Source organism: Hyaena hyaena, unplaced genomic scaffold (assembly GCF_003009895.1).
Source record: "Hyaena hyaena isolate Hyena2069 unplaced genomic scaffold, ASM300989v1 scaffold_391, whole genome shotgun sequence".
Classification (NCBI taxonomy): domain Eukaryota; kingdom Metazoa; phylum Chordata; class Mammalia; order Carnivora; family Hyaenidae; genus Hyaena; species Hyaena hyaena.
The window spans coordinates 219,847-245,512 of record NW_024081024.1 but is presented as its reverse complement, the minus strand read 5'-3'; the positions used below and the strand labels follow the sequence as shown (position 1 = coordinate 245,512).

The following is a 25,666-nucleotide window of genomic DNA, read 5'->3' as shown; positions in this document are numbered from 1 at the left end:
AGGAAAATTTATAATCTGTGACATAAGTAACAATACAAACACTTCAGGAATGTAGCCTTAAAAAAAGAAGACAATTCTGAAATAAATCAAGGTATCATACAGAAAGGAGATCAACACTTTTTATGTAACTCCTCAGAATAAAGAAAATGGCGTGGGACACTCTGGAGCTAGGACACTCATGGTCAAATAGGGTGTCTAAACTGAGACCAGTGGCCATTTGTCAAGGATGGGGACTCAACAGGATAGCCCATTAGGTCCTGTATTAGTTGCTGCTGTAACAAATTACCATAAACTTTGTGGTAAAGATCAAGTCTTAAAATTAAGGTTGATAGTAGGGCTGTATCTCTTACAGAAGTCCTACTGAAGAATCTATTTCCTTGCCTTTTCCAAATTCTAGAAGCTTCTTGCATTTTTTGGCTTGTGGCTCCCTCCTAAAATCAATCTGATCTCTGCTTCTGATGTCACATTTCTTCTGGACCTGATCTCCCTGCCTCCCTTTCAGTAAGATCCATGTGATGTTATAGGGCTCACCCAGATAAGGTAGAATAATCCCCTCATCTCAAGACCTTTAATTTAATCATATATATAAAATCCCATTTGCCACATAAGAAAACATATTGTCAAATTTCAGGGATTAGAATATGGCGTCTTTGGGGAGCCATTATTCTCTCTGGCACAGGTCCTTTTCAAGCCTCGGATTCAATGAATTCCTTCCTGGGAGGGCGGGAACTGAAGAGTCTCTGTTGTTAGTGACCAGGGCCCTGAGACACACTCACTATCCAAAAACCTTAGATTCTAAACTACAAAACAATTCTTTAAAGATCTTGACAAAGTTGAACACGTCAGCTTTAGTACAAGTTTAATGTAGTTAATTATAAACAATGAACAGATACCAATCTTTTTCAAAAACACTGTTAACCCAACAATTAAATATTAACTTTTTAGTAGGCTGTAAAGTTTATTTCCTTATAAACTCCTATTTACAGGCTTACCTAACCATTTAAATACAGCGACATACCTTACCACCGAACCAGGTGGCTCAGAGTTTATGATTAGCCTAGAGCTTCCCAGAACCAGGCTAGAGCTCTAGGAGAAAATGCATGAAATACTGAGGAAAACACAATATTCTGATTACTTCATCTGATTATAATGCAATTATCCAGACTTTGTTATCCCTCTTACATTTCTGTTCACATTCAATCACCATCAATTTCCCTTGCCTCCAATCACCTGTCTCCAAACCCAACTATAGGTTAGTCTTTCAAACACAGCCTTCCATTTATATTTTCTTTGAAATTCAGCTCCAAATGAGAGCTTTTTAAAACATCTGTGGATTGAGAAAATAGTTTTTCACTCTTACTTCAAGTCAAGAGAAAAACTATCCGTCCTGATTATAAACAAATAGCTGTAGAAAAAATAAATCCACAAATAACATTTTTCATCAACAATTTCAACCGCTTTGTATATTAAATATTTTTTTGCAGAACTGACTGAACAAGAAGACTTAAGCACAGCACAATGATGAAAGGAGTAACTAAAGGGGAAAGGAAATTCCTCCATGAGATGTAAGCTGCACAAAAGTGACTTAATCTTATTCACTGTAGTTTCCCTAAACATTCGATATTAGGCCTTGCAACTTAGTGGGTGTTTCAATGCAGAGAAACATGAATCTAGCACCTGGCGCAATGACTCACACATGGTAAGCACTTGAAGAATTGTTGGACAACGAGTCCTTTCATTAGTTAGGATGGGACACAACATAAGCAGGGGAACAGGATATTGGTCTTACTTTACTATCTTTATCTGGCTTGGTTGCTGAACTGTTCCCACAGGCCAATGATGCGCTGTCAGGAGAGGTGGGAAGTCCAGGAAGAATGGTCACTGTCCGACCACTGGGTTCAGTCTCCAGTGAGGCGGTGGTGATGCTTGGAGAGGTCAGTGAAGCAGCTGCAGCACAAGCCAGGGGAGCACTGACTCGACCCATATTGACAGTAGCCACGTGGGTGCCAGGGCCTGCCATTGGAGGTGGAAGTTGTGTGGAGGCCAAGGGATGATGGGGCAGGCCCATGGATGCAGGGTCCAGGCAGGCAGTGTTCTGTACCTGGATGGGCGTCACTGCTGCTGTAGGGCGTTCTTGGTTATGTGCCGCAACTAGTAGATGATGGGAGAGAAAACAGCAAAACGTGACCTTCTAATAAATGCCACTCACCAAACCATGAGTCATTTCACTGCATCAGACCCTAATGAAAGGTTGCTATTGCAATTTTACAATAAATAATGGATGCACAGTGGTTTAAAAGCACTTAATCTTAGCTGGGTTCCTAGACACTGTTTTCCTTCCAGATCAGCCCTTGAGTCCACTGAGAGCCTGGAAGCTTAGCAATAACTCCTGGCTGTTCAGTTAGAAAGTCTTTCCACAGAGTTATGGACACAGCCAGCCTTTGATGGTACTCTACAGTGTCAGATTAGGTTGGCCTCCAGGCCTTTTGAAAATTATTCTCCATTTTCTTAAAACAAACAAACAAACAAACAAACAAATAAATAAATAAAATTATTCTTCCTTTTCTTATTAGTCATCTTCCATTTTTTGGTTTTTCTGGCAGAAGTTACAAGTTTACCCTATCACTGTTACCCAAGACTCTCAGTAGGTTTTCAATGCTATAGGAAGAAGAAAGGTATTTAAGATCCCATTGGGTTTAAAACAAACTTGGAATGAAGTTCATCAGAAATCTTCAGCACACCAGTTCACACAGCAGGGAGATCTGAGCTCATACAGTCTTGAAAGCAGAAGTCATATTTCCAAATCCTACTGACATTCTCAGGATCAGCCTAATTTCTTTCAGACTTTCAATCTGTAGATCAGGCTTGAATTCATGTGGGGGACAGGCTTAGCCAAAATAAGCAGATGTGAAGTGTGCCACTGACTAGACTGTGCCTGCTTCTAACTCCTAATGTTATTCATGACTTTAACATTACATCTGCTTTTCTCAACATCTGTTATAAAAGATCTGGTACTAGTCAAGCAAGCCTCTTCCTGATACCTTCCAGTCTGGACTCCTCCTTACCTGTCCTCACAGCATTACGGGCCTGGTTGACTGTCATCTGCCCAGTCATGTGCAACAAGACCTTCGCCTGAGGACTTGTCTGGATATGAGCGGCTGACACCACGGCTGTGGGGACAACACTGGGACTCCCAGCCATACCATTTCCCTGGAGCTTCTGGGCAGGCCCTCCTGCCGTGGAAGGAGTGACCATAGTCACCCCTCGACTGGTCTGACCCGCAGTAGACATAGGGACTTTAGCTTGGGAAGCATTTGTCACGGCCCTGCCAAGACAGAAACATAGACAGAAAGCCCAATCCATCAGCAAGATGAAAGAGAGAACAATTAAATGCAAGAAAAATGACTCAGGGCTTTAAGACAGAACATTTTAAAGAATGAATGGAATTAATTTTTACAAAATATAAGAATCACAAATTCAAAGTAAAGATGGCCCTGAGGGAGAGAAAGGTCTTGAAATACATTCTGAGTCATCGAAAATCACCCCATTCTGGTCAAGAATATACAGTTACTGGGTTCAGCTTTCCAGATCAAGGCTCAACATCTCTTGCCTATAAGGTCCTGAATTCTTCTGCTTCAGCTATCAAAGAAGCTGATTTGTTTGTTATTGCTGCTAATAACATTAGCAGTTTTGCTACATTTGCATAGCTTTGCTCATGTTTTTTGCCCTTATCCCTGCCTGCTCCTAGTGATACATCACAAAAGTGCCTGTGTACACGCACACGTGTGCACATGCACACATGCACACACTCTTGGAATATCCTCTCTGGCTTCTCTTGACCTGTCTTAATCTCATGTATGTTTCGAGGTCCAGCACCAATCCTATCTTTTTAAGATAGGCTTAGGCTTAAGACCTTATGATTCTATTAGTTCATGTGAATTTCTTTCTTCTACAATGCGTGATTACAACATATGTCATTTTTAATATGTAAATTCTTTATTAAGTACTCCTGATTAAGTAAAAGTTCCTTGAAAGTAGGCCCAGTGTGAACTGATTCTTTCACATTCCTCCAGTGATCGTGAAAGAGACAGCTCTAAACATTTACAGGTTGAAATAAATTAGGTTCAATGTAGTTTCATATAATGTATTTTTTTAATATCCTAAATTTATTTAAATAACAATTCTATACATAGTAACTTTGTACTAACTAGAAAACTTCATTAACTCAAACATCCGTAGTTACTACGACAACAGAATTTATTGCATCTCTTCAGAGACTTTTAATAATTTGCTTTTCAATGTTATGAAAATGCTTTCCTTCACTAACTTAGTCTTTGTTGTGGTTTGGTTTATTTCCCTTAGTTGTTGTGGTGGTTTATTGTTTGTTTTTTTCCCCACCAGGGAAGGTCTATCTGCCATCTTCTGGATCCTGTAGATTTTAACAAATACAGAAAAGAAGGTTTATATTGATTAAAAATCTGCAAGTCAAATTACAGCTAACATTCTGTCACCATCTGCAACAATAGTGATTTTCATTTGATTAGGCTGCTGGCCAACCTATAAATCAAGGCCAACAGCTGACAAACATGTCAGTTCATTAAGCCATTTATTTAAAATCAGGGTGTTTGAGGAATGATTTAACACAGTTAAACCTAAACCATTTATTAAAAGCCTAGTGGCTAAAAACTAGGGCTCCCTCAGTGCCATTATAGGTCCTTCCATTCAGTTTCTAAGGCTACTTTCCTTAGTGACCAGAAGGTGGATGACCTTTAAATAAAGAAGATTTTGAAAAAAGAAAGAAAATTTTGTATACTTATACCTCTTACTTTCTATTATCCTATAACAGGGCTTCTCAACCTCAGAGACATTCTGGGTCAGATTAATTCCTTTCAGCAGGAGGCTATGCTGTATAATATAGGACAGTTAGCAGCATCCTTGGCTTCTATGCACTACATGCCAATAGCAACCTCCTCCATAGCAACAATCAAAACTGTGTTCAGACATTGCCAAATTCTCTTGAGGAGCAAAATCACCCTTAATTGAGAAGGATGAAGGATCAATGTCATAGTTAAGGAATTTTATTTCTGACTATATTATAGAAATTACTGTCAGACTTCCAAGGTCATCACCAAGCTATTGGAATAAATATAGAGCCAGACACGTAGACTTAAGCGCTTCTTCACTGTGTGATCTTAGACAAGTTATTTAACCTATCCATGCCTCCATTTTCTCATGTTTTAAGTGGGAATAATAATAGTGACAACATCAATGAGTTGTTTAAGGACTCAGAATTAATACGTGTAATCCATCTAGAAATTGGCCTGCCTGGCATATAGTAAGGATTATGTAAACATGTAAGTGTTAATAATACAGCTTTTGTTTGATATTTTTTATTTTTGAGCAGAAAAATATTGAAAATGGTATAGTTGGGTCTTCTCACATATAACTTAAAACAAATAACTTCAACTCCAGTACATTTATTGCTAGAATCCTACAATTTCACATATACCCATGTGAAAAGTAAGCTAAGAATTTGAGTTAGAAGAGATTTGAGCAAATACGGATAGGAGTTTTTAAAATGTTGGCTAGGTAACAGGCAATAATTATAGTGTGAGAAGGAAACTTGGAGAGGCTGAAAACCATGGAAAAGAACAAAGCTTCTCCGTCTAGAACTTGGTAAGCCATTTATTCAAAACCATACCTTGTGACTGGTGCCACATAATTGCCAGGGAAAACCCCTATCTTGCTGGTATGCATCGATGTCCCTTTGAACCAGCCATCTTGGCAACGTTCAAACACTAAAAACATCTCCCCTTTCCTCAGTTCCAGCTCATCCTCTTTCCGGGGAGTGTATGGATATATAGCAACATACCTAGAATAGAAAAGAATATTTGATTTCAGGCTGATTAACAGACAAACCCCAGCATGCTCAAAAACTCTTCCTTGGTACAAAGTCTTGAATACTTTATACAGATGTAAACAGAAAACACAATCCTTAGCCTGTAAGTAGCGTTGGTAACTGTCCATTGAAAGAGTTTTTGTTGCCTACATTTGAAAGACAGAGGCCTTCCTGATTAAAAACTGCCCACCTGGTCCCCTCAGTGTGAAGGTGACTATCCCACTAAATGGTATTTGCAGGGTGTGAAAGAATTAATGCCACTTCCCAAAGTGCCTAACCTGCTGCTGGGGATTAGGGACCCACTGGGAAACTTGAGCTCTTCAAACAGCACTTGTTAGACGTGGGAAGTAGTCCCACATGAGGACATATGGCATGAAAGCCTGCTGGAAGGCACAACACACTGTTTTCCACACACAAGCTGAACCTCGAGGCTTGGGTTGCACCTGCTTTTGTATGCTCAGCCAGGAAAAATACTGAATTTGAAAAAGTCAAAAGGAAAAAAAGTCCAGATCATAGACAGTACAGAACCACCACACAGTGCAAGGTAACTGTGTCACCAACATATGGAAACCAGGCAGGCAATGGTAACCAATAGTTTTTACCAGGGCTCTAAACCGTTCCACGTATAAAATCACACAATCTAGGGGCCACAAAAATCCAACTGTATTCTGCCATTGGTAAATGTTAACAAGACAATTAGACTTTTTTGGATACTTATGGCTGGGGCTTACAGCTTTTCACATGCATATTTGCACTAGATCTGATTTGTGTGGAAAATACCTTCCTGTTCCTTACTGTCCTAATGCAAGGAATGAAAATGCAGACCAAAAGCTCAAACAGGAATAGTACAAAAAGACGGCTCTATGTACATATATAATATTATGAAGCAGCAAATGCTATGTTTCCCTAGACTGTGAAAGACCTCCACTCAGCAGGACGGCTGCCTAGCGAGCTCATGTATCAGACCCATTTGGTCTCAGCAGTTTCCTAATTATATGCATGACTGGGTGTGAGTCTGCAGAACACAAACCACTTTGGTGAACCATAAGCCTGTCACCAGCTCGTATCAGAAAGGTGTTTCTCTACCTCTGCTGTTGGGACTTAGTTTGAAATGAACTTTAAAGCAGTAATAAATGACACCCTCACTTACACACTGGGGCGAGTCTGAGGCCGTAAATGTGCAATCTGGTCAGAGGGTCCCACTGTGGGTCTCGGTCCCATTGCAGCAGCAGCAGCAGCAGCAGCAGCAGCAGCAGCAGCAGCAGCGCCTGGTGGTGTGGAGGCCAGTAGAGGGGGTGGGGGAAGAGGAGGATTCATAGTCTGGTATGAGAAGACAGAGAGAAGAAAAAGAAAAAGAATAAAAATGAATTATTTATTTACATCTTTTATGGAAGGGGGGAGGGAAAAGGAATCAGGAATTCATAGGAAAAGACTTTAATGGAATCCACAGGGAGCAGAACCAGCAGGCTACCTTCTATGAAAGCCTCCTTAAAAAACAAAACAAAACAAAACAAAACAAAAAACTCCAAAAAATAAAACCAAAAAAACCTCATCTCTTGTTCTCCTCTAAGACCTTAGAGCCACAGTAACTTTTTCAGCAAACAGGTATGTAATGACACTTGGGAAGAGGGAAAGAAAAAAATGGAACAATTGCATGTAATTTTAAGATTAATGGCATTTTTAAGTATAGACTTGGATAAGTCTCCAAATGCCTTTCAAGGGGGCAACTATAATGCCACACTGCTTGCTAGGAATTAATTTGTGATTGTTTCTGTAGCTTGAAACTTAAACACAACACAAAACAATTTAGCTGCACTGTATCTCAAACCATTCCTTCAGAAGAAAATTTCCTTTGATGCCTGGTTTCCAAACAGCCCGAACAATAGCAAGCCACAATCACTGGGCAATTGTTGCTACTTTTGCTTATTCTTTTCTTAACTTTGCCAGCTTTTGAAATTTAGTACTATCAAGCCTGGTAATCTTTAACAAGTACACCAGTGAAAAGCTGCTGGTTCCTTTATGGGCACAGACTAATGGGGTTCTGCCTACAGGATTCCATGCCTTTTGAAAATCAATGGAGCAATTGTTACTTTCTGATCTATAAACCCCAGATGATTCTTTAGGGTCTGTATACTGAAACTCCTGGGAAAACAGGCACACAAAGACTTGCCTGAACCCCAACCTCACCCTCCCCAAATCTTTGAACCACTAGATGTAAAAACTGAATTAAAAGAGAAATAAGGAGACTAAAGAATGCACCTAGGAAAGCATAAATGACTTCTATACATCAGTGTATAAACAAAAAAAAATCCAATAATTTGTAAACATCATTCATAACAGTCACTTCCTATTTTTTGGAATAAAAATTCACATCTCATCAACATTTGCTTCCTTCATCTGCCTGTTAATGTACACAGTTCCAGAAACACAATAAACCACATAGAAAAAAATTTCAGAATTCCTGACATACATTGCAACTGTTTCACACATTATAATTTAATTTTTTGCTGAAATGACTTTCAGGAAGGATTTTTCCCATACCGAAGCTGAAGTGTTGTAGAACATTCAGTGCAGAAATAAAGGAGGTGCAGAGCTGCCTACAGACAACCTTGTCCTAACCTGAACAAGGCAGAGGGCAGTTCAAAAAGTTAGAACCCCATGAATGCTGCTCACTGTCCATGCAAACCATGGCAGCAGCCTTAAGATTTGCTACAACTCAGGAACTGTGTGTACTGGGGCTTAGAATCTTCAAAACCTATAACCAAGCATTCATTCCACTAGGTCTCCTCCCAGTGACAAAGTAGAAAGAAACAAAGATAATCCTGGTAAAACACTGAGTACATGTGACCTGGACAGTGCAATGGTAATAACAACACATCAGTGGCTTGTCGGGCAGGATAACAAGTCTAGATTGTACACAGGATAATATACGGAGACTGTAAAAGTACCACTCAACTGATTACCACTTAAATCTTCCTAAGCCCGATCTCCAAACAGCGTGGCTGTGGAAAGCGGGGAGACCAATGCATGTGCTCAACATGGGGCCCAACACAAACCGCTCCTAGGAATTACTTAAAATAGTACCTACGGCACAGAACCAAAAAGCTTCATTTCACACTCTAAGTAGAATTCTATTTTCAAGAGGAAAGGAAATTAAAATTGTCTGTTATGGCTTAACATTATTAAAACAGAGGCTGTACTAAATTAACCCTAAGAAGAAAAAGGCAAAACAACATCTATGGACCTGACAAAAACATGTCACATTTTGTTAATAGAATGTAAAAACAAAGTCACCTCTTGTAGTTAACAATACAGTAAACAAATGTTTCATGTACATTCCTTTCACAAAGAGTAAGTTAGAAGCCATCTAAGTTACAGCTTAAAAAAGGATATTCTGAAAGACCCTAAAAGTTGTGCTTGAGACAAAGTTTAGCTTTCTTTTTTTGTGGTTGAAACACAGACAGTCTTAATAAAATTAGGCAGATTTTCCCCCCAATGTTAGGCTACATATCTTTGGGGAAATGGACATTTGTGTGTGCATGTGTACATGGGATATAAGCACACAAAGACCAAGAGGGAAAGTCTGATTAAAATCAGATTCTTAGATGTTGTTCCACCCTGTGGGGTTGGTAAAATGATAGGGCTCTGGTGAGACCAGGGCTGTGACAGACTAGGAAGTTATGTGGGTTGCTTTATAAACAACTTAAACTGAAATAATCTGGTGATGTGGAAGTTCAAAAGGTAATCCACTGTGTGTTGTGCCTCAGGCAGTTTGCTATCCTGCAAGACCTGAAATTTCTACAGAGCAAACCACAGCCTTCCATTCACCCAGAGCTGACCTGGAGACCTGCTTATTATTTCATAGTCCGGGCCAGCCCAGGACCCAGAAGCCAGAACGCACTCTCCACCAGCAGCAAAAAACATCTGTGGACCTGCAAGAAGGATAGGTCACAGTTTTCTAATAATATTTTGTTAACTTAATACTGTTCAGAACCAAACACCACACTTAAATGCCATTTTCACTAGACATTGCAGGCTAAATTAATAGGAGCTTTGAAAAGTACTCATCACTTGTAGTTTTATTTTACGGCAATGCAGGTCTATGTTATCAAGGTAAAGCTATCTATAGCTACAGGCCAGGCTGCAGAAATACTGGTGTAAAAAACTAGATGTTATTCTGATATTCATTAAAAATGAGCGTCCTCCTGGTGTTTCTTTAGATTCAGATCTTCTGTTTATAGTATGTGGTAATGGTCTGAGGCAAGACTTACTATTTCTGAATAACAATTAGCTTAAAAACAGGACAACAGTCTGCTAATGTGAAATGATCATACCTTGCCATGTCCAGGTTCTCTCTTTCCCTGACCCACTGACCTTGAAAGCAGCAATGACTTTACAATGCAGAAGAAGCATGGGCTCTGGGGACAGAAAAACATTCCAATCCCGGCTCAGCGTCTTAAGAAGTCCTCGATTTCCCTCCTGTGTTAGAGTGAGCACCAGAAAAGAAGTGTCCTCTCCAAGTGGACTGGAATCTAGGCAAGATGAGCCACATTCTAGTGAGCACTGTGAGTGAAAAGTTCAAGTGCACGGATGTGATACACTTCCTCTCTGGTGCTCTTTCCTCTTTGTGCCCTTTCATGAAACCAAACAGCGGTGAGGTCTGGGTCTGGCTAACGACAGGTGACAAGATCCATTAGGTCTTAAGCCTGGGCCAAGGGCTGCAGGCTACCTTACTAGCAAAGTGCTCTGCACTGGAGTTTGGGGCACAAGTTCAACTGACGACAAAGGATTCATTTTCTTTCCAACTGTCCTTTAAGCGTGCATTTCCCTCTGATACGTTTCTACCTCCCAGGATAGAAAAGTGACTGGAGAATAGACTCTGGGCATTTCTGGGTCCCCTGGGAAAATACCATGTAATATATCCCAATCCCAGCATCCTTTTTTCCCTAAACATCTGATTTCCAATCAACCCATTTTCAACCCTACACATCAATATCTCTAAACAGCCTCTCTAAGTACTGAACTCAGATGCATGTATACAGCCTGGTGGAGAAACAGTTCAAGCCACTGCATGATCATGCTTCCTTGCGTCAGGAGTGTTAGCAATTTCAACAGCATTACCACCTGCATAGAGCAGTGTTTGTGCAATTATGTGATTAGTTTGTTTTATTTTATGACAGTAAGTAGGAAGTAGAAAAGTGGCAGTACTGACCCCAGTGATTAAAAAAAAAACTTAGAGGTATCAGAAATTCAATAAAATTAAGATAAAGATGGAAGGTCTCTAAATCTTAAGTCTCAATTGGATGCTCATTGGAATTAAGCCAGTCAGTTGTGGGTACAGCTATGAAGAAAAAGGAATAAAATTAAAGAATATATTTTAAAAAATATTAGTAATGGATGCTTAGATGATTATGTCTAAAGGGAAAGATGTAATTAAGAATTTGGTAATTTTTAAAAATCTCTCCAGGAATGGAATTTCTGTCACAAATTATAGATTTATTGTTCTACATTTGGTTTGTAAGAAGAGATACTTATGTTAGTTAACTGACTTTGTATAAACTACATAAGATCTCTATGCCTCAATACACCAATCTCTGAGATGGAGTTACAATCAGAAATAGTTTAGGTAAAGCTGCCTTTCCCTGTGCCCTGGAGCACAGCAGAAGCTCAATAAATAGAAGCTGTCTAATGATTCATGAGACCATGAAGCCAGAAACTGTCTTACTCGTCTTTGTATTGCTGTCACCCAGCTTTACAGATACAAGGTAACAGACCTTCAATGAGTATTTCACAGATGAAAAAACATTCTATGCTTCTACCTCCCTTAGGACTATATGATATGAATCAAGTGGCCTTGGTTCCTGAGATGCTAGGGTCCTTTTCTGTTGTTGCTATGAACACTCTGGCCATATTTTACCCCTAATCCTGATTTTCAGAACTCATACCAATTCCAAAACCTCAACTTGTCCCTCTCAAACTATCAAGGTTGGTAGTTTCATACCCCTCCTTGCAGAGCCCATCCCTGATCCTGCTGATAGCAGTAAGTCCTGCTAAGACTTCCACCAGGGCTCCAATGGACTAATTACATATTGACTATTCTGAGAAACTGACATTTAGTTTACTTCTTTAAACATACACATAGACACACACTGTGTGTTTTATGTGTACAATTTTTTTTAGTCAGGGTTACATATTTTTGGAATGCAATCTGTCTATAAGTTGGCCACAGGCTGTACTGGACTTTATTGACCTGCCTCATTTGTGACATCTTGCAGCTAAACACCTTTCAGCTGGTACAGGGGATCAGGGATTATTAATCACTTATTTGAAAATTTTTCTGCCCTTGTGCGAAAAATACAAGACTAACATAGATCCTCACCCTCCTCCCTTCCCAAAATTAGTTGGGAAAAAACCCCTCACTACTATTAACAGCCTGATGTCTGAATTAGATAGCTGTAACACCAGTTTTGCTCCTAATATTAGGTATCTAACATTTTAACTGTTACATGTGAAACGTATAGGATGATGGGCTCCAAAGTTCATTCTGCATGAAAGATTAGAAGGTCCCAATTCATAATAAAAATACTAGAAATAGTTTTCATTTCCTATTCTAGTGTTGGCATTTATTACCTAATAAATCCACACCATGAAAAGCATGGTTTGCTCTCTACCAAGCTGCATACAATATTGCCGTGATGGTGCTCAAAGCCTTTGAAAATATTTCAAATTTTCAGTAAGATACTTGCCATGATTTATTTTTAATGTTTATTTATTTTTGAGAGAGAGAGAGAGAGACAGAGTGCGAGCCAGGGAGGGGCAGAGAGAGAGACACACACAGAATCTAAAGCAGGCTCCAGGCTCTGAGCTGTCAAAAGAGCCCCATGCATGGCTCGAACCCACGAGATGTGAGATCATGACCTGAGTCAAAGTCGGACACCCAACTGACAGCCTCCCAGGTGCCCTACTTGCCATAATTAATGTAAGAAACAGAGGGTACGTGCTACTGAGATTTTTTTTTCTCACTTAAACCTACCATATTAAATCCAAAACATTTCTGCCAACCTACCAGGGACTTTGAGATGTAGACATCTCCTGGGATGACAGTCAGGTCTGTTTATAATTAGTTTTTCATTAAATGGAATTGGCACAGTAGACATACTGTTTAATAAACCTTCCGCTTGCTTAACATGCAGGGTTTCTTATATAATCCTAGGATGAAACGGTTTAATGTAAATTAATTTTTTTATATTCATGCTCTCCTGTGACCTGTCCCATTGATTTGCCCCAGAGTTGCCTCTAGCTAAGAGTAACTGGCCATTTACTACACTGTAAAATTTTCAGCCCACAAGGGCTGAAATTCAGCCAACTCTATGTCTTTTCCACTAATTAATTTTTCTAAGATCAGAAAAGGCAGTCTTTTTCCCTTAAGAAATTATGTTAGAATTTTTCCATGTGAAGTAGTCATCTGGAAATGGAAATACCAACTGGTTCTGTATGTACTGGGGTGAGAAGGGAAGGAAGGAAAGGAGAGAGTCTTCTCTGGAGAGGAGAGGGCAGGATGATTATGGAACTTGGCTCTGGTCAAAACACCCGGGGCTAACAGAATCTCATGGAAACCACATTTCAATAAAAGTTAACTGAATTTCATCTTCTCCCCCGAAGAATCAGCACAACCTTTCCCGCACCAAACAGTGGTGCTATCAAGGAAGCTGTAATCGTTCTGGGAACATTAAAAAAAACAACAAACTTTAACCTCTAACCAGAACATTATTAACTTCCATTTAAATACAAGAACATGCTTAACTCTATAAAAAGTTTTCTAATGTCTAAGTCAAGCTAGGTAATAACTCCACATTTATTTATATCTACCTTGTTTCAAAGCAAAATGAGGCAAAAGGAAAATGAGGACAATAAAACTAGATGCAGCCAACATCTTGACTAATGTGCTAATATGTTGTGAGGTCTTTGTTGGAGGGGGGTACAGATTTGGCCCTGAACATTCTAGCAGAAGGAAACATAATCTTTACAGCATATATAAAATCCACAACCTAAAAACAAACCAGCTGCTAGAAGTCTCACTATTCTTGGTACAGAGAGCAGAGAAACCATAACCTAACCAACCAGGTCCTCCAAAGCATTCTGAGAAAAACCAGTGGCACATGCCATAGGCCTACCTTGCAACGGTCCTCAGTAGAGACCAATAATGAGATCAGTAACAGTCATCCCCTCCTATAGTCTTGGCATGGCACTAACTCTCCAAAGTAGAAAGTATTAGTTTCATTTTACAAGTAGGGACACTGAAGCTTAAAGAAGCTGAGTAACTTTTCATGGTCATATAAACAAAGAACTGACTGAGCTGGGCTTCCAACCCAGGTCTGTGTCCCCATCATCGGGCCACACTGTTTCTCCGAGAACATCACAACCAGTGAGATTCTGTAAAGCAATTTACGGGGGTTGGGCCCACTGGGGAGATCTGATTTAGTGATCTTTTCTATTTTCATTCAACTCAGCACTGGAAGAAACAGTGGGAAAGCATAAGCCAAGGCACCGGCTTGGATGAGAGAGGTCTCACAATTGCTGGTTCCTTGTAGTTCAACTGCCTGCAATTTCAGGACACAGGGATTTAAACTATTGTGTTTCTGCTACATAAAATTGAATTTGCTTGTTTCTTCCCTTTTAATTTTCTCTCCATAGTGTTCTCTTTGTGGCTATCTCCCGTGGCTGCCCTCATTTCTCCTATTAATTTCTCTTGTGAGGATGTTTTAAAGAAATTAGTATTTAGACTCTGTAGGATGCTAGGTCTTCAGAATGAAAATCAACACAATCTGAGGGAGCCTTCCAAGATAGCAGTTGCCTTTAGGCAGCGAGAGTGGCAGCTATTGCAGTGGAAGGCAACCTACTAAAAAGTTAATCATAAAATGGAGAGATTTGAAATCGACAGACCATGTGACTCAAAGCAAACCATCTAGCCTTTGGGATCCTGGTTTCCTCAGTATTTCTATAAACCTGTCTTTGAGGGAAATAAGTGAAGTCTTCTAGAAACTCAAAAGAAATGAAAAAGAAATTTTAGGTTAAGCCTTCAGGAAATCAGGCTGAACTTTAATGAAAACTGAAAGCATTTTATAGAACTCTTCTAATGGCTTCAGGCTACTGATCACTTTAAAATTTTTGCTGCCTAAATGCAAGAGACTTTCTACTTTTTTTCTATAAGATTAGCAGAGATAATAGATGAAAGAGATCCACCCCCATCTAGCAAGTGTCAATGTAAACTGCAGGTGTTAGGAGGCGGGATGTGCCAGATTTCCATCTCTAAATACCTGAGAGAGAGAGAGAGGCAAGATAGAAAGGCTATACTCACTCCAAGGGCAGCTGGGTAGGGAACATCTGATGGGAAAGTGAACGAGGGACCAGTTGTCACTGGGCTGCTTGGGGGTGGGGTCACAATTAACCCGGTGGTACTTATATGAACCTGCCAAGGAAAAAAAAAGTTATTTAATAAGACAATTATATTTAACACAACAGACTGTACTGGCTAAACCTTGGGAAGGCAAGTCATAATTTTTTTTAAAAATCTATAGTTTCTAGTATTTGGGGAAAGCAGAATCTCTCAGTTTATTCAGTCCACATTTACTGGTTACCTAATTTGTATTCGGAACTGGGAGATCATGTGATAAATACTGGCCACTGCTGTTCTACATACAGAATTCAACTGCTGCTGGCTTTCACAACTTGGGATGCTACTGTGAACCAAACTGACCTTTCAGAGGGTTAGTCTGGTGCTTGACTAGCCCACTAGCAATTTCCCTGAAGATCCTGTTAAGGTAGGTTATGGCTGAATACTCACCTGTCTATCAATTTATAAATCTATGTGAAGTTCTTAAGGTATTTTGTTATTCTCAGGATCATTTTTCATGACTCCTACTTTTTAGTGGGGACACATAATTAAAATGCAGCTGCCTAGACATGCCTAGAGCAGGTAATTATTTATAAAACCTTTAAAGGAATAATGTCAAGCCAAATTAGCTGTTTTCAAAGGTGTATTATCCATGATACTATCCAAGATTAATTTACTAGAAAGAAATGGAGTTATTCAGGTCATTTCATTGCCTGTGTTCAGTTACTCGATCAATTTCACTCAAGCTGCATTATCAGGTCCAACTGCAGAATGCAGGCAGGAGGAGGCGTGTGGGCTGCAGCACAAATGGGATGGTTTTCCCGCACTGTTAAAGGAATGTGGTTGGCTGGTAACTTGTTTCCCCAAGGAAAGAATGATACACCCAGAACGCTAGGCCTTTTGTAATAAAAACTTAATCCCAAACATACTTCCCTCAATTCCCATATGTTGAGAAAAAGATTATCAGGACAAAGAAAAGCTCAGAGATTAGTTCCCAGAGGGCCTGAAGGAAACTTTGAGTTTCCTGCTTGGGTTAGGCCCTGCCAAGGCCAGGGATAAACAGCATCACAGCATACAATTTATTTTCACAAATAAATCTGTGTTATATATGGAATCCACATCCTTTTAAAATCACATCTGTGCGTATTAGCTCATACACTGATCACACTGGAGGCTTAAACTAAGCAGAGCTAAGGGATGCCCTAACAAGAGTTTCTCCCCAAACCCTCATTTTTTGTCTTTCATGTGAATCAAAGTCTATTTCCAATCAATTTCTTTTTTAAAAATTTTTTTGAACATTTATTCATTTTTTGACAGACACAGAGCGTGAGTTGGGGAAGGGCAGAGAGAGGGAGAGACACAAAATCTGAAGCAGGCTCTAGGCTCTGAGCTGTCACCGCAGAGCCTGATGCAGAGCTCAACTTCACCAGCCGTGAGATAAAAGTCATCAAAGAATGATTAAAAACAGAAGCAACAGAAGTAAAGGTGAGCATGCCTAGAATAAGCGTCCTGAAGTAAAAGGCGAAAGATTTATACGATCTGAAGAGAAACCAGAGTATTAAGCGTCCTGAAGAATAAGCGTCAGATCACGACCTGAGCTGAAGTCAGATGCTTAATGGACTGAGCCACCCAGGCGCCGTGATTTCCAATAAATTTCTAATGGGAAGCACAATGATTTTCATTTTAGGACAAAATCCAATGGCCTTTAGCTGTTTTAACCAATAAATCTGTTTATATACATACCCCAAGGACATTTCTAAGTTGGCACTACATAAGAGTCTTTCTGAGAAGATACAATGAAGCTCACTTCAAAGTGCATGCCATTATCATGGAACCTTTAGGGTAGGAAAAAAAACCCCACCAAAATACAGCTTCCTGGGCCTGACCCTACAAATATCTAAGAAAGATCTCATGACTGACCAATGTTTCTCTAAGAGCTGCAGACTGGGAGTCAAGATAATTAGCTGCTAATGAGCTCATAGTCTTGGTCAAGAAACTTCACCCTCTATGATGAGCTGGACCAGAGGGCCCCTAATGTGTCTACTATCATAGTCATTGAAGTGAAACACTAAACATTGATACTCCTCCAAGCACCAGCCAACACAGGGCCACTCCTAACACCTGAATAAAAAAGGAAGAGATAAAAGTCACCAAAGAATGATTAAAAGCAGAAGCAACAGAAGTAAAGGTGAGCATGCCCAGAATAAGCATCCTGAATAGGGACAGACTGACTTTCTACTGTTCTCTTTTTCTCATGGAACTGCAAATTAAGTTTGGGCTCCTCTATAAGAATGGACTCTGTGGAGGGGAAAGAGGTAACGTAAGCAAACACAAATGAGTGGGTGCACCTTTGGCTCCCCCTGAAGCCACTGGCCACAGAAACACTTAATGTTATAAATCATTCCTCCAGCTGGCAGAGGCCAAAAAATATCTTGAGTGTGACCAGAGAAAGAAATAAAATGTCTTAGTTGCTTACAGCATCATGTGCTTTTATAGATGTCAATCACAGACATCTGTGCACATCTGTTCTGGTGACCCACCTGACAGCAAAGTCTATAAAAGAATCTTCTAGTATATGTATTTGAAAGTTCCGCCTTTGCTCAATAGTCACCATATATAATAGCAAGCAAGCCCTTTCCTCGTTTCTTATGTTTCCCTATCCTGTTGCCTGGAACTTGGATGTCCTGGTGAGATCTCTAAATTCCATATAGAAAGAGGAGGATAAGGTTCTACCCATATGGTGGAAAGGGAAGCTGAGAAGCACATCACACAGCACTGACTGCCTGTATGTGGATTCTATTCAGGTGAGAGAAAAATGAATGCTCACTTCTTTAGTCTTCTTTAGATTTTCTAAGTGCAACCAAACCTGATTAAGGAAAAGCAAGACAAAAAATGGACCAAGTCAAGATATTAAAACATCCTTTTCCTCAGCACTGTAAAAAGTTCTTTTTCCTCAGCACTGTGAAAAAGAAAAAGAAATGGGCCATAGCAGGAGTCAAACCTCCTGATCGGTCCTTTGCAGGGCAGAGGAAAAGGACAGTCCTATTTAGAACTGTCTCACATGCTACCTTCCCATAGCCACTGATCTCCACAGTCAGGAGAGTGTTTTCCTGTCACCTATGCTACACACACTCATTGCTTTATTATAGACTGTGGTTCCCTCCAAAGTACACAGTACGCTAGACAAGTAGTGTTTTCTGTAAACCTGGGCCAGAGAAGCCAGGCAGCACTTGAAACATCTCGCATCATCTTCTTGAAATAACCTCTCCCTGAGGCAACATATTACCACCGAAAACAGAACGAATTAGAATATGGGAGGAGGGGTGGAATGGTTGAAGGGGAAACTGTTTTAATGAAATACAGAAAAGGCCTTGTTTCCTAAGCTACTCCAACCAAAACAAAAATAGCTCTAGTTTTATAGTCTTCATTCCCAGCTCTGGTGTGGCAGTGTCAGACATGCTCACACCTGACTGCCGAGTTGTCTCCAAAAGATCTAAATGCGAGCTTTATCCTTCCTTTCTCTTTTAATTTTGTCTAGTGCCAAAAGATTACTGTCTATTCTTTTAAAACTATTCCTATTCTGAGTTGCCACTATTCTTACCAGAAACTTATCTTTTACTTTAACAAAACATCATTGTGCAAATGTTGCTAGGTCACAAAATTTTAAAAAGCAGTCAAATGATCCAATTTTCTTTTAGTGAATGGCCAGCTTTACTAGACCCCTCTGTCAGAACATTATTCAAAAATCTTTTGAACTTTTCCAGAGTAATCCCACTTGGTACTTCTTACTCCAATCTATAATCCATGTCTATTTTTCACATGGGTATAATTAGTTACATGTAAAATAACATAGTTCTCCTCTCTACCCATTTTCAAGGGACTCCTCATTCAATAAGCATTTATTGAGTGTTTTATTGTATGTCTGACATTTGGAATATATCGGTGACCACAACAAAGATGTCTGTCCTCATCATACTCATTTTCTAGTAGGCTGTGTCTGTGTGTCCTAGTTCCCTCAAAAGATCAAAAGTTTCATGGCCCCAGCACCCAAAAAGTACCGACGAACCACAATCCCATTCAGAAAGTGAATACATTTAATGCACAACATGCAGGATGAATCTAAAGGAGTGGGGTCAAATAAATGAGGCCAAGAGAACATAATTTTTAATAAAATTGGCAAGGAATACCAGAAATCATGTTGTAAATTTTTATTCTGTGGCCCACGACAGGCACTTATTAAACTGTAAACTTTCTGAGGGCCAGGATTGTGTATTTGTTTTCTTAAAAGGAAAATAATTCATTTTTGTATTTATTGAAAAACACTACAGCTATATTATAAAGTAGAATGTAAAATCTGCATGAATTTTGAAAACTAAACACAAGATTTGAAAGAAATTTCTCCTACTTATGACAGGCAGCTTTGGTCTGGTATCTCTGACCTCTGAATTGAGGAAAATATAGTGGTCATCTAATTGGATAATTATAGCAGCCCTGTGAATTAGGCAGGTAACAGGCTCATTTTGCAGTCCAGGATTAAGGTCTAACAGGAATATACATGGTGTTTAGAAGGTTCTAAAAATAAGGCACTCAATAAATGCCTGCTGAATGAATGTTTCCAATCATCTTGTATATTTTTATTAACACAAGGATAATGTGCAGCTATTTCTTATGATAGTCCAGAGCCTTGATGAACTAATAAGCTTTTTAAGAAAGCTAGATTTTAATTTCTAACTTAAATTAAATGTTTCTTCACGTCTTTTCTTTTTTTCTCTAAAACTCTTACCAGGAAGCCTAAATGTCGGGGTAAGTTACATGGATGCAGGCAACTGTCAACTATGAGTTTCAACCACAGCATCTTTAGTTTGGATGAAGATAAAGTTTTAGTTGGCAAGATCTCCCAGAGCAGCCTTGTGAGCAAGTTCTGTAAAACTGAGCAGTTGCTTGAAACTAAGTATTATTTAAATCATTTTGTAATTTCTGATCCTTCCTTTGACAATGACGGAGTAGTTTCAGGTTAATACACTCAAGTTAGTTTTCTCCACTTTTCTACCTACAGAATGGAGAAAGGCTCTACGTCTCAGGAAAGCTACTATCTTCCAAAGGCATAAATAAACAGTCTTGTTTAGCTAGTGAACAAACATGTCTGTGAGTAGATCATTTTGTGCCTGAGCTCTTTTCACACCTTTTGGATGATTTACCTGAGACGGGGCACTGCAGGAAAGCCCAGATAGCTCGCTGATGCGCGCAGCAGCCGTGGGGTTACTGGAGCTGATGAGGACAGGAGGGCTGATCTCCATGGAGTGGCGGTTCTGGGATGCCTGGGAGGATTTGCTGGCCATGGTGAGGGAAGTAAAGGAGTGCCGCTTTTTGGTGTTCTTCTTGGTGTCAGAGTGCTTTGGGGCATTGCTGCTCTGGGCTGCTGCCGAGGTACATTCTCCAGCATCAACACCTGCCCCAGGAGGCTTATCCCATTCTATCAGCTGCTTTGCTGCCGAGTTAAACTGCAAACCAAGAAATTGACACAAGACAGTTACACAGTTCTCAAGGATTCACTGAGATTTCTTTTTAACCAGCATTTATCTAAAATTCAGTGTCACCACTTTAAAGTTTGCATTTGCAAGTCTATACATATATTTTCCATGTGAGATGTCTTTTCTCTCAATACTGGCATTTCATTAGATCTGTCACCAATAGATGTCAAATCAAGAATAAACAATTCTAATTCAAGACCAACAAGGTAAAAAAAATAGTTTTTTCCAAGAATATTCAGAATATCTAATTTTAAAATTTACCAGTAACAAATGAAGATTTGTTTCAGTTCACTGATGAAACTTAAAGCAGAACAATTAAAAGGGTACACTGGTCTGACTGAACACTCTGTTGCCCAATAATGGTTAGAGCCATTGCTCTAGAGCACAAGTGAACATTGTAGGGGTAACTTTTGGGTTTTGTAAAAAACGAGCAAGACAACAAAGAATGAAACCATTATATGTTAACTCACGCACTTCCACATAAATTAACCTCCCACCTCTGTGCATTTTGGGAGAACCTCACAAAAAAGTTGGTAGACATTCCTTTTTATTTTTTAAATGTTTATTTATTTTTGAGACACATACACTCGTGCACACATGCATGGGCAGGTGAGGGGCAGAGAGAGGGAGGCAGAAGATCCAAAGTGGGCTCTGCCCTGGAGCAGAAAGCTCAAAGCAGGGCTCGATCTCACAAACCATGACATCATGACGTGAACTGAAGTTGTACACTAAACCGACTGGGCCACCTAGGAGCCCTGACATTCTTGATATCTCTTTGTCATATCACTGCCTCAATTCTTCTCATATGTGCTTACAGTTTAAATCATAAGGGAGTAAAAAAAATTTTTTTAAGTCCTACTGGCAAGCTAACTTGTCTCTTTGAAAAGTTCTCTATTAGGGGTACAAGGGGTGCGGACAGCACCAGCAAGAAAGGAAAGGACACAAAATTTGTTTTTCCTGAGGTAGAATATAATGTTTCCACAAAGCTTCAATGATAATAAGCTGTATATAACTTACCAAGATATTACAGTAATAGGAAATCATTGAGCACAAAGTTTAACCTCACATAAAAAGACATTAAGATAAAAAATAATAGACATCTTAAAGGTAATTTAAATAAATATTAAGGATAATAGGGATTTTCTCATCTCAGCTTTGCATGTTCAGCACTTTACAAACACCCTTAGATAAAATATCATCATCAAAGTTATTTTCCACCCACCTAAATGGTTAGGACCATGTCTCCTTGCCCTGTTGATGAGAATGTCCTACTAGAAGAATGGAAATCCTGTCAGTCAATATGTAACAAAGTGAACTTGCTTTGGCACAACTGGCTGCTCACAAAGCTGTACTAATTGCAGTTCAGTAGCCAGTGCTTCTACAGATGATTGCATATTGATTAACAATTTGTTCCTGTGGCTCCCCAGGGACTTGAATTCATCTGGCCTGTCTGATCTACAATTAATAAGATACATCTTTTTCAAACATGAGCATGCCTCTCCTTCAGACTTCAAGGATTTTTTCCACATGATAGGCTTTCAAGAATAATAGCCAGTAATGCCACCATTAACACCTATCAATGCCTGAAGTACCAATGGCAGGAGAGAGAGGAGAAAGGTGATCATTAGGACTCTGTTACGTGTTTTGAGAATGAAGAAATGAGGTACTATTAAAGGGTGGCCTTATTATAACATTATAATAGCATTTGACCAAGAGATCTAGAATTTACAAATCCTACGTTGGTCTAGCCATCTCACCTTCTGGTGGTCTCTAAGAAAATCACATGCCTGAAGGAAGAAATGTGATGTTTTATTATTATGGTGGGAGTGGCCCAAACCTCAACAATACCAGAAGAAGAAAAAGAGTCAAAAAATGCCTTCTTCTACTATAAGCTCATTTAGATCCCAAGACACAAATCCTCAAAAGCATGACTTAATCCACATGCTGGAATCTGACCAATTAACTCAGCACTCATGTTGCACTGAGTAAGAAATAAGGGAAAGGGCTGAGAAGACTTCCTCCCCATTAAGACCAAAAATATGAATTGAAAAGACTATCACATCTACTTGATATCAAAGTTAAATTTATTCTGGGATCAAACCAGAGCTTCCATTAGCAATGTCTGCTTTGAAATAGTCTGAAATATTACCATAGTCCTGTACATACCTAGCCAAGTGTTGCTTTAGTTAAAAAGAATTAAAATTTCAGTTTCCATATGCTGTGCTCTGGAATAAACATAAGAAATATATTTCCTATACATATATTCCCTATATTTCCTGTTTTTCTCATTATAAAAATACAGGGTGCTTCCCCTGTACATTTTTCTATATTCTCCATTAAATAAATATTGATCTTTCCACTAAAGTAAATACACATTGATCATCTGTTACATACTGGATGATGTGCTAGGAGCTGGAGATCTATACATGCAGACAAATGGTCCCTGCCCTCAAGGAGCTTACAAACAGACTTATAAATAACAGAAGCACTCTTTATATTTTCCTGTGTTTTGCTTCTTTGAGTCAACAATATACTTTTCGAGATTTATCCATATGGTCTATGAGTCAGTCATTTTTTAAAATGCTATGTAATATTCCATTGTGCAGATACACTACAATTTATTTATGCATTCTTCTGTTGAGTGATATTTGGGTTCCCCTTCCCTCTCCTCCTATCCCTTCTTCTCTTTCTCGAGACTTCCTTCTTTTCTATAGATTTTGGCTACTGAGAACAATGCTGCCATGAGTAATCTTGTGCATATTTTTGACGGACATAAGCACTCATCTGGATACTGGGCATATGCCTAGGAGAGGAACGGCTGGGCATGTTTAGAAAACACACAACTGGCATGTTTAGAAAAATAAAGTCTACATGCAGAAGTATGTGCATACAAGCAGACCCATCATGGTGTGGTGGAACTAGCGAGCTGCAGACAGAAGACCACAGTTCTAGTCCTTACCCATAAAATGAGGACGTTGGAGCTGATGATCTTTTTGTCTTGCTTAGCTGTCACATGTGTAAAGCATTATGTTACTTTAAGCAGATATAATTCATTTTTCCATTTCACATCTTTCATTTCTATTTCTCTAAATCATCTGCTATATTTTTCCTGTATTTCATTTTTACACACGAGCAGTCATGTTCATTGCCATACTTTAAAATGACTTTAGACCCAGAGGTTAGTACTTAAAAATGTTATTTGCTGCCTTTATAAGTCCCACAGAAAGTCACAAAGTTAAGACTACTTTGGTAGAGGCATTAAGTAATTCAGGCAGAAACTTAAAGAGGCTTTTACTGTAAGTGTACCTTAACCTTCAGCAACAACAGGAGAGCAAGGATCTGACAGTTTTTAATGGAATTTTGATAACATTCACTTATGAATGTTTGTTAGAGCTCACTAGTGTAGGCTTTCTATGACATTTATCTAACCATGACCTTTTAGTTTAGGAGCACACTTATCACCTGAAAAATAAATTTGTATCCTAAAATACCTTCTTCCAAGCACTTGGTAAGGAGTATCTGATGAGACCTGGTTGCCTACAAGGTAAAATTCAGTACACTGGAGCTAAAGCAGGGACAAATGAGATTTGTTAATCTTAAAATGGTAATGTCCTCTTTTTTGGAAACTCTAAAATTTAGATGGAGTATTAGTAGAAGTATAAAGAAGTATGAGAAAGAAAATACGGATGAAATACTGACAATACTAACAACAGCACCAAGACAGTTGAAGAAGTATCAAAATAATCTGTGCGTTGGGGGGGTGGGGGGGAGGGAGGTTGTCTTTGCTAAAGAGACTATGACCTTTAAAATTTTTTTTTAACATTTATTTATTTTTGAGAGAAAGAGATGGAGCACAAATGGCAGAGAAGGAGAGACACAGAATCCAAAGCAGCCCCAGGCTCCAAGCCATCAGCACAGATCTAGACATGGGGCTCAAACCCACAAGCTGTGAGATCATGACCTGAGCCAAAGTCAGACGCTCAACCAACTGAGCCACCCAGGTGTCCCTAGAGATTATGACGTTTTTAAAAGATGGAACTTACATTTTTTAAAAAGAGGAAAAAATTAATGGAAACAAAGTTAAATAGTCACTATTTGGGATGATGCTTTACAGATGAATCCATTAGTTTTTGAGTACCAGAGAATACAAACAGTAGGTCTGATGAAGGAGCCTATTCTAATTTACAACCCACTAGAGTGTTCCTTGAACATAAGAGGCTTTTTAAGAGAGACAAAACAAAACTTTAAAAAAATTATAAAAGTAATATATGTTCATGATTTTTAAAAAGGAAATAGTACAGAATAATATGAAGTAAAAGTGAAAAGGCCTTGGCCAGCTTCCAATCTGTCTCCCCCCCAATTCATTTTCCAGATATATCTAAGCTTACCAGTTTAGAACATATCCCTCCATATATTTTCTATGTTGATACTGTTAAATATGTACCCATATTTTCTGGTGAGGTATGGTTTAGTAATGGTGGGAAAAACACAGGCCTAGAGGGGAAGCTGAAAGCTCTGCTCTTCTGTCTCTCCCTTCCTATCTTAACGAGAAACGAGTGAGGTAGAGGGCCTGCCATGTCCCTTTCCCCAGGAACTCCCCCAGGCCAGAGCCCTACCCCTTCCCAGGTCTTCTCCACCCAACTGTCTCTTGGTCTCCAACCCCAAAACAGAACCTGTGGCAGGTCACCTGTGCATTAGCCTGGAGCTAGAGAGTGAGGCTATGGGATGTTGGGGGAACTCTTGGTTCCTAGAAGTTCCTTGGAGATCAGATCTCTCCAGAGGGAAGCAGGAGCAAGGCCAAGGGGTGTGCACTGGATGGGGAACAGCAGGCAGGGCTACGGG

At 39.4% G+C, this 25,666-nt stretch overlaps 1 protein-coding gene across 1 annotated transcript in view; it reads right to left on the bottom strand.

The window, feature by feature from the left end:
* SH3RF1 (SH3 domain containing ring finger 1) overlaps window positions 1–25,666 on the bottom strand; it is a 182,609-nt gene that overhangs the window by 16,634 nt on the left and 140,309 nt on the right. Inside the window, exons 5-10 of the mRNA XM_039251510.1 lie at window positions 20,492–20,794; window positions 15,258–15,368; window positions 7,050–7,219; window positions 5,702–5,872; window positions 3,066–3,325; window positions 1,790–2,151 (exon numbers count right to left, since the gene is read on the bottom strand). Coding sequence (XP_039107441.1) covers window positions 1,790–2,151; window positions 3,066–3,325; window positions 5,702–5,872; window positions 7,050–7,219; window positions 15,258–15,368; window positions 20,492–20,794 — 1,377 coding nt within the window. The remainder of the gene's footprint in view (window positions 1–1,789; window positions 2,152–3,065; window positions 3,326–5,701; window positions 5,873–7,049; window positions 7,220–15,257; window positions 15,369–20,491; window positions 20,795–25,666) is intronic.